Here is a 13,631-nt window from a genome sequence, read left to right on the forward strand (position 1 = left end):
TAGGTCTTATCCTACCACATTCCTTTCCTTGTAAGTTCTATTGAGGACTTCAAAGATCACATTCCAAGAGAAACTGATATGAAGGTAACGTTTGGCTGAAAGGGTGATGGAGTAATTTTGGAGCTTACTGAAAATATGCAAGGGGCAAGACTTTCATGCTTAGTGTCAAAAATCCAGGCACAAAAAATGCCTTTTTTTTGTCCAGGAACTTAGTAGTTGTGGATCTGCAGCCTCATAATGTTCTGGGGAAAAAATTGCAACCAGCTGAAAGGATAGGCACGAGTCTCTTTCTACCTGTGATCACATATGAGAACTCTTATAGAAAGAATTAAGAGCAAAATTTATCAAGTGTTAAAACATGACTAAACAATAAAGGGAAGAATGCAGAGCTGCTTCATAATGTGAGCAGTATAACTGGTAAAAATGAACTTCTATGTGGTTGGAGCTCTGTGCATGTAAAAGCTGCAAGTCTGATTTTGACCTTAAATTGAAAATTCTTGTGAAATCACTATCTGAAAAAGAAAAAAAAAAGGCAGCTTAAATAAGGTACTTTCCTTCTGAATGATAGTATGGTCCCATCCAAAACCCCTTGTTGGCACATCACATGGCTTCTGGACATGTATGCACAGTAGCTGCAGCCTAGCTGGTTTTTAATCTCTTATGGCAGGTTGGAGTCTGTGAAGGATTCCTGCTTCTTAATGGTATTGCAGCAGTTTGATTTGCAGAAAATGTGTAGTGGGATATACATTGCACAACTCTCTAACTTTTATAGAAACAGCTTTTAGAAATCTGCTCTTGAGCAAAGTATTGTTTTTAATGGCCGGAAGATGTTGTTATTCCTCAACTTGAAGTTTACATTTTTCTGTTAACCTTGAGGAAAGAAACCAAGTTTTTTGTGAATGAAAATTCACTAAAAAAGAAACATCCTTCTCCTTTTAAAGGTTCAGAGTCTGTTATCATGGGCTTAATGATTCAAAAGACACTGTTTATCAGTTAAATTCTGACTTATTTTCAGACCAAGTTACTGAAATTTCACTTGCTATTTCGTTACACAATGTAATCACATGCTAATAAATCAGCCATGAGTTTTCGATGTCACAGAAAACATTGCAATTCATACCACAGTAGAGGAATTCTGTGGAAATGCTATGGATAATTAACTTAAAGTGTACGGGCTCATCATAAAAATTATATTAAAATGATGCAAGTTGCCTTTGCACTTCTTAATAAAAACCTTCTTAAAGAAAAAGTTATTGATCACCAAAACATCATGTTCCATTATTGGACTTGAGGAATCAGCATCCAGAGGAGATGAGAAGGGAAGTTCACTCCTTACTTTGCTTCATCTTCTCAGAAATCATCTTACACCCTCTTGGTATCAAAAGAGTGGTGAAAAACAGGGTGGGAAAAAGGCTGCAACAATAATCATCGAAGACTATTTTACCACTGATACTTTTAAGCTGATCATCACTGTAAGCATTCCAGTGAATCTCCAGAGATGTTGCTGAACTCATTTGCATCAGCAGATACAAGAGAGCATAGTGCTGGCTGCTGATTTTCTGGAAGTCAGTGGAGTAATTTACAGTCACTGGAATGATTGGATGGGGAAAAAAAATCCATCACTGGATCGCAAAAAAGAAAGCTATTTACTGCTAAATCAAGCCCTGCTGGGCACTGCAGCCTGGCTCTTGCCGTGGGGCACTACCTGGTTGCCTCTGCTTCATGTAATATTTGGCCGTTGGTTTTTTCTGCCTGCTGTAGCTCTACTGTGATTCCTAAGTACATCTATTTTTTGTGTTGGTGTGCGTTTTTTCTAGTTAGAAGTCTCTGAAATAAATTCTGAGTGCTGTGGAACACTCTGCCATGCTGGGTGTTCGCACAGTGCCAACCGCAGATGTCGCGTGTGGTGGTGCGGCGCGATGGCGTGTGGGCTTGTTGGAGAGTGCACAGCTTGCCTGGATAATGCTGAAGGACTCTGCCTGGGGAAGAAGCCAAACCAGTGTGATCTTGTCCACAGTGCTTGTTTGGAATACTGGGAACTCTCACATATACTCCCCCAGAACTCTGGAAGAGCTTTGTCTTCCAAGCGACTCTGTTGGAAGGGCCAGGCCTGTGCTGAGAGCCTGCTAACAATTAACTGCTAACAATTAAGCCCTGTGGACGATCAGCAGCTCTGAGCATTCTCCTGGCCCTGTCACATACAGCAGTGCAAATATAGGAAACAAAGCCTTCTTTTGGGACAATAAGGCAAACTTTTCTTTTTTCCTTAAATGAAGGCATGTCAACAGACAGATCTTTACAAGGCACTGTACAGTGGATTGGGAGAATTTCCCTATTGGGCATATTTTAGGATATAATAACAGTAATTTCCTACGTACTGAATTTACCAAGCAAAACGTAAATAGCTTTAAAGCTGTTCATGAAATGAATACTTGTTATGAAATGTTATTTTTATTTTTCTATCCCTGAAACTTATTATTTGGGATGACTGTCAAAATAAGGATTTCTTCTCCTTTTTCTTGAATATTTTTAATATTAAATTGTTGGGCTGTCTGTACAGGGTTTTAGAAACAGGCTGTTATTTGTTCCACAGTGCATGTAGTGACAGGACAAGGCAGAATGGCTTCAGACTGAGAGTAGATTTAGATTGGATTTTAAGAAAAAATTCTTTACTGTGAGGGTGGTAAGGCTCTGGCACAGGTTGACCAGAGAAGCTGTGGATCCCCACCCCTGGCAGTGTTCAAGGCCAGATTGGACAGGGCTTGGAGCAACCTGGTCTAGTGGAAGGTGTCCCTGCCCACGGCAGGGGGTTGGAACAAGATGATCTTTAAGGTCTCTTCCAACTATTTTATGATTCTATGATTCTTTTTAACCTGTTGGCTGTGAACCTTGTCCAGATGCCAGCCTGGAGCACACAAATAAGGATAGTCTGCACAATGTTTGTTACGAGGAGCTGCTCAAGTATACGTGACAATTTATGGGTGAAGTGTAAAATTCTCAGATATTAATGGCAGTATGACACATTGCTAGTGCTTCCTGTAGTCCTTTTTATGTGGTGTAGACCTGTTTTTGCAGAGGTTCATCTGAACTATGGTTTCAGAAACTTTGTCAAAATAGTAAATGGAAAGAGAAGCAAACAACTGTGTTGAATGCTCGTCAATGGTAATAAAAGATACATCCCGGGATAGGCTGGAAAATGGAATACATTTCAAGATGTTCTTGGTTCCTCCCAATGTTAGGGGCACGTGGAGTCTCGTTCTTGGTGCTTGAAATCTCTGAACACTGAATCTGTCTGAAATTTGAATGTTGTGAGATTTCTGCCTCTCTCTGTTTCACCAAGTTGTAACTTTTCGCTTTTGTTTAAAAATGCTTTATTTGCAGATGTGAACTGATGCTTTAGATCTGGTAGAGCAAATATGTTAGTTTCTTTTGAACATTAAAGAAAGATGTAGAAAGAGCTAATTGGAAGTCAGAGCGTTTTCTTTGGAGGTAATGTAGGAAAGTATACAGGCTTTGTTTGTCTTGACACACAGAAATTATAATCTGGTGCACAAAGTACTGACCCAGCTGCTCAGTGTAGGTTAGAAACAAACAAAATCTAGAGTCTCTATCTTATTTTTGCCAAATCTCTGAAATTCCTTAGTGCCCTAAACTTTAATATGAACATTTTAAACATTACAGCAAAACTGTTCTTCATCATCTTTACACAAAAGCATTCAGTGTTGTCTTTGTTCTTGCCTCAGGTGGCAATGAATGTATATGAACTGTCATCAGCTGCTGGATTGCCCTGTGAGATTGATCCTGCCTTGGTTGTAGCACTGTCTTCCCAAAAATCAGGTAAGAAGTTCCAATTCAAAAAGGACAAATGTTAAAAAAAAAAAGTGATGGAGTAGAAAAAGTAAATGTACCCAGGCATAGAAGTGTTTACAGTGCTAGGAGGAAACTTGTGTATCTTGAGGCCTTTGTATTCCTTCAATGAACTTCATAAATGGCATAAGAGCATGAATTATTTGTGCCTGCTGCCTGCTGATCGTTAGCTTGAGAAGCTTTTCAAAGACACATGAATTGACTTGTTGGCCTAGAAAAGGATAAGGGACAGATGCTGAAGGAGTTTAATGGTGAAAACTCCTGTCATTTGATGACAATGACAATAGGACTGTCTTGTGAACAGCTACAGATCAGTTCTGTGACACAGATCTGTAACAAACCTGTCACCTAAGGAAGTGTTAGGAGTTGAAATGTCAGCTGAATGTGCTGCATGAATCCCACAACACTGTTACCAGTGTGTTATACAAGTGTTAACATGGAGCTTGCAAGGGAAAAACATGGGAAAATAAACATGTTAATGCTCTAACATGTATAGTGCTTCCTCTTATTTGCTTTAAGGCACTGCTGTCCAAGCTTTTCAGTTTTGTTTATTCTGGCATGAATTAAGACTCCTAAGTGCTTTTTGACAGTCTTCAACTTTTTTCCATATCTTCCTTACTGAGCATTTAATTGCTTTTTTTCCTCTGTGTGTTATGGATATTTACTGTTATAATCAGATCATGACTATTTTAAATGCTAAGTTGTTTTTTCTTGCTTTAATAGTAGTTATTTTAGGAGGAAAATACAGATAATTCTGAGGGGCATTTCAGTATTTGAACTTCAGTGTCAAGCACAGTTTCTTTGTGCACCTCAAAAAACCCACAACTCAAGGTGTTGTTATATGTATACAGAAAGTATATAATGTATATACAGAAGTATATCTTTGAAAGATACCTGGTATCAAAAAGGGCATTTTAAATGGTTTATTTTTATTGCGGTGAAATGTTTAAGCTGGGTGAACAAGAGAGGGAATGTCTGTATGTTCTTCATGCCTGTTTATGATCTTGTATTTTGATGCTTACCTTTGCAGTTTGAAATATTTTGCTTTTAGTAATTCAACTTGCATAGAGACAAGTTCTTGTGTGTCACCAATGGTTGACTTTATTTAAATTAATCTTACACTAATGTGTGACGATGCTGCTATTTTTGAAAGCACAAGGTTTTGTGGGATTTGAGGTGAGTTCACTGTCACTCTCTGTTCATTTGCCAGAGGGAGAGTGCAAGAAAAGCCCTCCTCACCTCTGAGCAATAACTGGGTTTACATCAGCATGAAAAGATGACTATTCTGCTCAGCATGATAAAGTCTTAGTAACTAAATGGTTAAAAGTGGGGGGGTGGCACTGGCTTCCCTTTGTTCTCAGAGATATCAGACTGGACATTTTGCAGCTCCACCCTGTGTCTTTTGGCAAGACTGACATCATATTTATCCTTTCACAGTACAAACATTTTGTTGGTTTTGGGTTCAAATTTTGATTCGGTTGAACATTTTGCATTCTAATCTACCTGCAGTCGAAAGGAAATATTTCAAGATTACTTCTTTTAATGAAAGAACTTCGTTATTTTTGTTTTTAGAAAACATAAGTCCAGAAGAAGAATATAAAATTGCTTGCCTTCTGATGGTCTTCGTGGCTGTCTCCTTGCCGACTTTGGCGAGTAATGTGATGTCTCAGTACAGCCCTGCCATCGAAGGTAATACGGAGTCTGTATTGAGAGTCATCTCAATATTTGCTGTGAATGCTCTCTTCACGATAGTCCTGGTAGTATCTTGAATACATTTGCTTTGAATATTTAATTACATTTTATAGTAACCAAAATTTAAAGATCAGTTAGCCCTAATCTAGGCAAGTTCTTCTGAAAGTAGTTTAAATAGCGTTTACTTAAACTCTTGTTTGACATAACTTTCTATAAAAAAGCAGTTTTGTGCTTGAAATTTTCAGAACAGTTTAGATACTGTAGGGGGCAATGTTGTCCTAACATGTAGAATTGCTGGAGCACAGATTCTGCATTAATTAGTGTGAGACTTATTATGTAATAATATAGTCTCTATTAAAACATCATACTTAGACTATAATGTTTACATTGGCTTTGGGCCAGTCATACAAGGTGTCTTTTCTATATTTAATATGCTGTTCGTATGACCAAACATAAGGTTTTGGAAACGGAATCTGGAAGGTGTAAACTGTGAAGAGATTTCCTACACAGTAGTTCAACTTTCTTATTTAAAAAAATAATCTTTGCCTCAAGGAAATTCTTTGCATATAATCCACAAAAAAAGTTCTCACGCTGACAAAATTAAGTTTAAAAAACACTGACAAACTGTTCCAACACATATAAAAATCACCTTTCAGCTGTCCAAGCTATTTCCTTTGTGATGTGTAGCCTGACTCACACAAAAGACCATGTTTATTCTGCATCCATTTACTGGGTACAGCATGTTTTCTCCAATTATTTTTTTCAAGTTGCATTATTTTTAATCTGCTCAAAATTGTAACTCACAAAGTAAGTGTAAGCTGACTTCTGAAAGTTTAAAGTAGCAGGAAAATACCAAAAATTCTGAAAGTTTTCTGTATCACCTAGTGTGGTATGCAAATCACATTTTTTGAGAGACCCAAGATTGTTGTTTTAAATGGAGTTAATCAGCCTTCTGTTCAGTTTTGAGAGATTAGGGATCTGTTAACTCTAGTTTCATTTTAAAAAGACAGTGTAGCCTTTTCCAGTTGTGAAAAAATTGGATAAATCTGGTGAAATGAGTGGAACTTGAACACTGATTTGAAAAGTTACAAGTTTTCAAGTTAACAGCTTTTCCCTATGAGTGGGAAGAACAATCTGTAACCTGCAGAGTTGTTTCATGTTATCTGCACTCCCATAGTATTTCTACTGGTCTTTGCATTCTTTTTCTTCAGATTCTTAGCAGGCTGAAACAACAGATCGTTCTTATCTTCTGCTTGTTTTGTACCATGTAGCTTAAATATTCTAGTTTACGTGGTCTCATTTACATTAAATAACTCTTAACGTGAAGTCAGGAGAAGCCTTGTGAGTTCTTAAAGTAAGTCCAGTTAATAAGATGGCATGAAAGAAAGTGTTGACTGGGGAGAAGTTCCATCTAGAACTCAAATAAGCCTGTATTAGGAGTTGGTACTGATTTTGTGAGACGTGGCCTCTGTGTTGCATAATTCTTTACTGAGTGGGTTCTTTTATTGAGAGGAAAAGAGTCTGGCAAAAGGAATACATATAAAAAATATTCACTCTACAAAAATAACTGAACAAACAGAATAGACCTTGTCATTCCTGCCTTCCTTGCATAATACTACTTTTTTTCATGTGTTCTACTCTTATTGTAAAACATCTGGCTTGAAACAATATAAATGCTATTTCCAGAATGTGAACTTAATAAATGCTGCTTTTTATGAAGTAAATTCCTGGGACAAATCCTGAATTTATCCATCAACAAGTCACAGATTTGAAGGAGTTTCAGGTTTCTCATCTGGCAAGAGATATCTCCCAAATACAGGCAGTGCTTGGACAGCTGTAGCATTGTCTGCATTCCCTCAGCCTTCTTCAAGATCAAGTCTGTTTCTTCCACTAGTTCCAGATAAAGGCTCAAACACTAACAGACTTTTACTTTTGTTCCCAGTAAGGAATCTGAACTGCTAATCAAATACCAGGCTAGAGGGCTAACTTGGCAATTAGAGGCTGGAGTAGAACACTAGTCTGCAAGAGCCATAGCCTTTTCTAAATACTTGAAACCTGTTGCAGGTTGGAAGACAACAGTTCCTCTTCTGAATTCCCTGGCTGATGCTTTTTCTACAGCCAGAGACATGAAGTCACTTAAAAAAAAGAAACCAAACTAGTCTCTTCAAAAACAAATATGAATTTAAATCAGAATTAAGCAGAACAGATGTTCTTGACTAATGTTCACATAAAAATAAGAGTATCAATTTTTGGGACCTGCTGGTGGAGATCCACAGGGATCTTCACCTACTAGTCGGCATATCCATATACCAACCTGAATGGGGGGCTGAAGAGTGGGATGAGAAAATTTTTGTATCATGTAAAATTATTGAGGGTATTAGAGGAGTGAAAAGGTGCAGAGTTATTACAATACTGAGTAAATTGGGTAATGAAATGACAGATACAATTAATTTGAAGGAATTTCATAGTGATATGCATGGGGAAAAATGGATTTTTCTCATGTGGAGTGATGGGGTCCAGCTGACCTCACAATTCAAGCATGAAAATTGGAGTCATGATAAATGACTGAATGAAAAAATTAGCTCAGTGCTCAACAATGGTCAAAAAGAATTGGTAAGAGTCAGCAGTGTTTGCATGCTTGAGTACTTGTTAACCCATTCAAAGACACTCCTTCTCATATGCTAGCATTTTCCCCAAGATACTTGCCCAAATGTCTGTTAATTTTGTTGTAAAGTGGTAGATTTGACTTAATGTGCCTCTAGAAGAGACTCCAGGCTTACTGAGGAGCAGTTCATCTGCTCTCTTTGAAAACTGGTGTCATGTAATCACCTTCCAGGGCTCTGAAGCCTGGGTGAATTTTAGGCAAGATGTTATGTATGGCAATTAGCAATTCAACAGTTTTGCTCTTGAATGCCTTTAGATCTCTTGGGAGAATACTGTCTGGGCATGAGGACTTCTTCATTTACACAGAGGAGGGAAAGAAATGGTCAATCAGCTTGAAAAAGTCCTACTTGCATCTGTCTTTTAGCCCAGTCAAGTGTTAATACTCTTTTGTAGGAAACCAGATAAACTTCCAATATATTCCTTTTCTTTTTTCTGAAAGCCAGGGGGATCTTTGTCAGTTTGTTGTGACCATTTGGAAGGGAGATCAGTGCTTCTGGTGGCAAGTTCAGTGTGCAAGAGTGCTTTGCTCCCTCTGTGTAAGATGCAAAGTGTTCTTCTTCTGTTGTGACAAGTCTCTTTGGTGATGTTTTCCAAGGAATACTGTCACTTTCAAACACGGTGCGGAGGTAATTTGCCTATGTTTTTGTTCAGGGCATTGCAACAACATTCACTGCTTGGCAAAAGCTATCAACCAGATTGCAGCAGCTTTATTTACCATCCACAAGGGAAGCATTGAAGACCGTCTTAAAGAATTTTTGGCTGTATGTATAACTTTGTTTCTAATTGTTAAAATGTGCTGTTGATTTGGGATGCAATGCAGCTGATTTCATAGAAATCTGCTTTTGTTGCACAAGAGAGAAGTATGTTAATACAGGTCTATACACAGATTAAATTGAGCAGTAGTTCTTTATAGTCAGCTATGTGTGATGTTGGAAAGCACCAGGAGCAAATCAGTACAGGTGTCATAATTTTTTTTTCAGTACAGTCTTTAGTATTTTAGCACATACCATCTCTCACATTGCATGGCCCATGACTGGAAAAAGAAATGTGCAGTGCATATGAAATCAAGATTCTGTCTAGCAGACTTTTCCCATGAAGTTAGGCACTTCAGTTACCTTCTTTGAAAAAGCAAAATAAACTCCAGAATGGCTCTTGTGCTGTCCCTTTTGACGTGCCTACCCTTCTTAAACATGAACTGCCAGGTAGCAGCACGTAACAGAGCTAGTTGGGAAGAACAATTTTTTTATGCTTCAGTGTAGGTTGAAGATGAAAGCTGCTGAAATCCTTAGTGATGCTTAGAAAAAAATCAAAAGCCCTCAGGTGATGGCGATGTGTTTTAAATACATTTTGGTGTGCTACTTGAGCAGAAATTTAATTTTTAAAGTGACTCTTAATTAGCCAATACTTGAAGGAAACTAGAGGCTAAAACAGCAGCTTCACTTAAATTTTTAAAAATTGCGACCAATTTTGAATGGTTCTTGATTTTTTTTGTTTGTTTGTTTGGTGCTGAAATGGGTAAACAATAACCCTTCCCTCCTTATTTTAGGTAACTTTCTGTAACCAGAAGTTCACAGAAACAATTTTTCTTTTTCTTTTTCTTTTTTTTTTTTTTTTTAAATTAAAAGAATTTTTCACTTCTGGAAATTCACTGCATTTTATAAAACAGGAAGAAACCTTATGGCCATTGACCTTGTCTAATGCAACTACTGACTGTGAAAGATTAAAGAGAAATGGTTGTATCAAGTTGCATACATTTGACAAGTGAAGGAAACCAGTATAGTTTCGTGAGATAAAAACACTTTTGGTATGAGGTTTGCATTTTTTTACTGTTCATGGACTGCTTTCAGACCGCTGCTTTTACTGCACAGACCATGACTTGATAGTTAGATATTTTTTTAATCTTTCTTTTCTAGCACCTTTTATGTATCACTTACTGTTACTCTGAAAGAAATTCACATTTCTCTCGAGTTAAAAATGTAGTGCTGGAGATGATCTGCTTTCCTATCCAAGTTAATTAAATATGGAAGGAACTTAGGAGGCTGTTTGATGCTGATGAGTACGTACCAAGCATCTTTTGAAGTGTGTATACTGACTTCACATTACAAATTGATTCATGACAGAATTTGTTCAAGAGGAATATTGATTTAGATTTTTAAACTTAGTGCTCTAATTTAAATCCATTTCTGGTAAACATGTGGTTTAGGCACATTGCCAGTTCGTGGTGTGAGGGCATAAATGATGGTTGTACATCTGAAAGTGGGAAGGATTTTTTTTTTTTTTTTTCAAATTTCTGTAAGGCATGAAAACATGAAGTATCAAGGCATCTGTAAATCAAGTATTTTACTGTTTTCTGTGATCCTGAGGTTGTAAATACCTAAGTGCATGTTAGAAGTTTCTGGGATGTCTTCTAAAACTAGGAAAATAGGTTGCTCGTTGTTTGATGAAATATTATTAATTTACAGTTAGGATGACATTTGTTTAATGCTTACGCAGTAAAATTTAGCTTTTCCTTCTGTATGAAAATTGGTACAATTTCAAGCAGTTAAAACTTCAATCATTTTTTATCTTACAAAAATGCAGTGAGTCGATATGTATATTGGAAATATGCAATTGGAAATACATATATTTGAAAGGACAGAGGAGTCAGACCTCGATCCCGTGGAAGTTCTGTCATTAATTTCAGTAGACTTTATAATTGTTAACCAATGATTACAATTAAAAATTCTCTGCAATAAATTAATTTGCCTTTTGTGTTGAAATAGCACATATCGCTACTAGGAATAGACAAATACGGCTCACTGAGGCTAAAGCCCAGTGGTTCCTGTGCTCAGGGTTACTTTCCTTGGTCATTATTAGTACAGCTTAGAGTCCCTTGGCTGTGTGTAACAAAATAGCAGAAGCCCATCAATGCATTGTTTTATTTATTGCTTTGAAATACTCATTTTACGTAGCTTGCATCATCCAGTCTGCTGAAGATTGGTCAGGAGACGGACAAAACTACTACAAGAAACAGAGAATCTGTTTACCTACTACTAGACATGGTGAGCATTTGTGTGTTCTGTTTGTGCTACTAACTGAAGGAATAGGCTTCATGTTGCATCATTCAGCCAGGGGTTTTTGGGTGTCACCTTGGGCGTTGCAGCTCCCAGACCAGTGGAAATCATTTTTAGTGTCCTTCTTCCTGGCATTTCAAGGTTCAGGATTTTTTTTTCGTTCCCCCAAACACATACACACATTTTTGCTGTTGTCCTTTGTTGCCTAAAACATTGTATCGTGTTGTTCAGATCACTGTCACTGTTCACTTAGTACATACAACACTAAAATGAAAATTCACATTAAAGAACCAGTGTTCAGAGGTTTCCTTTCAGTATTCTGTATCTTTTGGAAGATGACTGCATATATAGGAAAGCTTTTAGAAGTGGTGAGTTTATAGCAGTGTTTCTCCCCTACATTTTAAACTTTGTGCTATTTATTTCTGCCTTGAAACATGTAGGTGGTTACTGCAGGCCAGAAGTATCTACTTCAGAATAGATTATCAGCAGCAGGCAGTAAAAGGTGTTCTGCAAAACCTTGTGTTTCTGGTATTTTTCAGATTGTGCAGGAGTCTCCATTCCTGACAATGGATCTCTTGGAGTCTTGTTTCCCTTACGTCTTGCTGAGAAATGCATACCATGCTGTCTACAAACAAAGTGTCACATCCTCTGCCTAAGTATCTACTCACTGGAGATAGGACATAGCACGCACGCATCTATGTGGCCTCAGTTTGATCTGTAAACTGCGGAGCTATTTTACTTTATGGCCTGATGAACAGTTTTTGTGAATTATAAACTTTTTCCATAAAGTTGTATTCCTGATCAGTGGTTTCTTAATATGGTTGTACTACGATATAAGCTTGGTTGATTTTAGGTTGCACATTCATGGAAAATATTTTTTCTCATTTCTTCCTTTTTTTTTTTTTTTAACTTCAGAGCATCAGTTATGTTTTAAAAATAGTACTTCTGCTATATGTTTTTTGATATTGATCCTGCAAAACAAAAATTGCTTGTTTATTTCCCAGAAGAAAAATGTATTTAGTGATTATTTTAGATAGTGTAGCTTTCATCTGTGTGTAAATTATTTCATATAGGGAGAGTTATAATCTTGTACCTATTGTTCTTATTGAAAACAAATATTGGATGTGCATTTCTGTGAAGTAATTACAGCATTTCTAGTTTTATTTTGAAACCTTCACCGATCTATGTACTATGACACTATCTAACATTAAAAATGTTATATGACGGCTTATCCTACAGACAGAGATCCTTTCCCGATACTCTTAAACAACAGCAAGTGGTGGTGTTTGTATAAAGCATAGTGGAAATTTTTTTTAAACTAACTTCTGTGGTGCCCTGTTGGCATTAACACTACCATTATACCCTGCTGTATAATAAACATTCTTACACATTTATCACATGTTGATAACATGTTAGTCCTTAACCACTTTTTATATGTTTTAAATTTTTGAAATTCAAGTGTACCTTCCATAACATACAATAAACACTAGACTGTATTATCCGTAGGTGAATTATTTTTAATATAAATGTTATCCTAGTATTTTAAGCTTAAGATGTGCTGTTATGCATTGATTTACATCTCACAGTTCATTAAATATCAATCCTTAGAGCTTTTATGTGAAGACTTCTTTTAATCCTTCACCTTTTGGCTTCTGCGATAGTGAATCTTGTAAAAAGTTGGAAGAAGGAATTAAAAACAATGTAAAAAGTGTCAGTTTAGTGCCATTATCCTTTAAATCTTACTTTTACACAATGAAGTGAGAGCACCATTTATACAGTCCTTAGCGATGCCGGTTGTACCCACAGGAATGTGTATTGTTTAAGTATAAAACTCGAAATAATCCTGGAACAGGCGAGTGTTGCTAACACCGTAACATCAGGAATGACTGAGACAGATGTATAATAGGCCTTTTTTTTTTATCAGTCGTGCAAATTGGCCTGCAGGATAGTGTGGGCTCATTTAGCCTGAAAGCTGACCAGATGGTTGTGCTCTGTAATCCCCAGCATATAAAAGCTGTGTGTTCCTCAGCAGGCTCTGGACATTGTATAGAGCCCCTGTTCTTGGTGCAACTTCTCTGCATGCTGGTAACTTTTTCTATTATGAAAGAGCTGTTGTGTGCTCAGTTACAATAGCTTCCTCTGTCCAGAGGAAAAAAGTACTGGAATAAAATTGTCCTAAGGAAGTAAGACAGTACATCTATATTTTTCCTAATTATGCATTTTATGTTATAACCATGGAACCGTTTTTAAATTGATAATTTAGTAGCATAATGAATAAGTTTGTTCATAAAGAAATTAGGTTGAATGCAAGACTTAGGAGTTCTATTCTGTAATATTTATAATCTAATACATTCA

General features: G+C 36.9%; 1 protein-coding gene across 4 annotated transcripts in view; it reads left to right on the forward strand.

Moving 5' to 3' along the window:
- NCKAP1 (NCK associated protein 1) overlaps positions 1 to 12,984 on the forward strand; it is a 60,569-nt gene extending 47,585 nt beyond the window's left edge. For 3 of the 4 annotated variants that reach the window (XM_027637268.1, XM_027637267.1, XM_027637270.1), the window contains 6 exons: positions 4 to 84; positions 3,744 to 3,837; positions 5,440 to 5,556; positions 8,875 to 8,984; positions 11,175 to 11,264; positions 11,816 to 12,984. In XM_027637268.1, the coding sequence (XP_027493069.1) occupies positions 4 to 84; positions 3,744 to 3,837; positions 5,440 to 5,556; positions 8,875 to 8,984; positions 11,175 to 11,264; positions 11,816 to 11,932 (609 nt within the window). In that variant the 3' untranslated portion in view covers positions 11,933 to 12,984. The remainder of the gene's footprint in view (positions 1 to 3; positions 85 to 3,743; positions 3,838 to 5,439; positions 5,557 to 8,874; positions 8,985 to 11,174; positions 11,265 to 11,815) is intronic. The other variant, XM_027637269.1, reaches the window with a different exon arrangement.
- The last annotated feature ends 647 nt before the right edge of the window (positions 12,985 to 13,631 follow it).

This window comes from Corapipo altera, unplaced genomic scaffold (assembly GCF_003945725.1).
Source record: "Corapipo altera isolate COAL_440 unplaced genomic scaffold, ASM394572v1 45, whole genome shotgun sequence".
In the NCBI taxonomy this organism is placed as follows: domain Eukaryota; kingdom Metazoa; phylum Chordata; class Aves; order Passeriformes; family Pipridae; genus Corapipo; species Corapipo altera.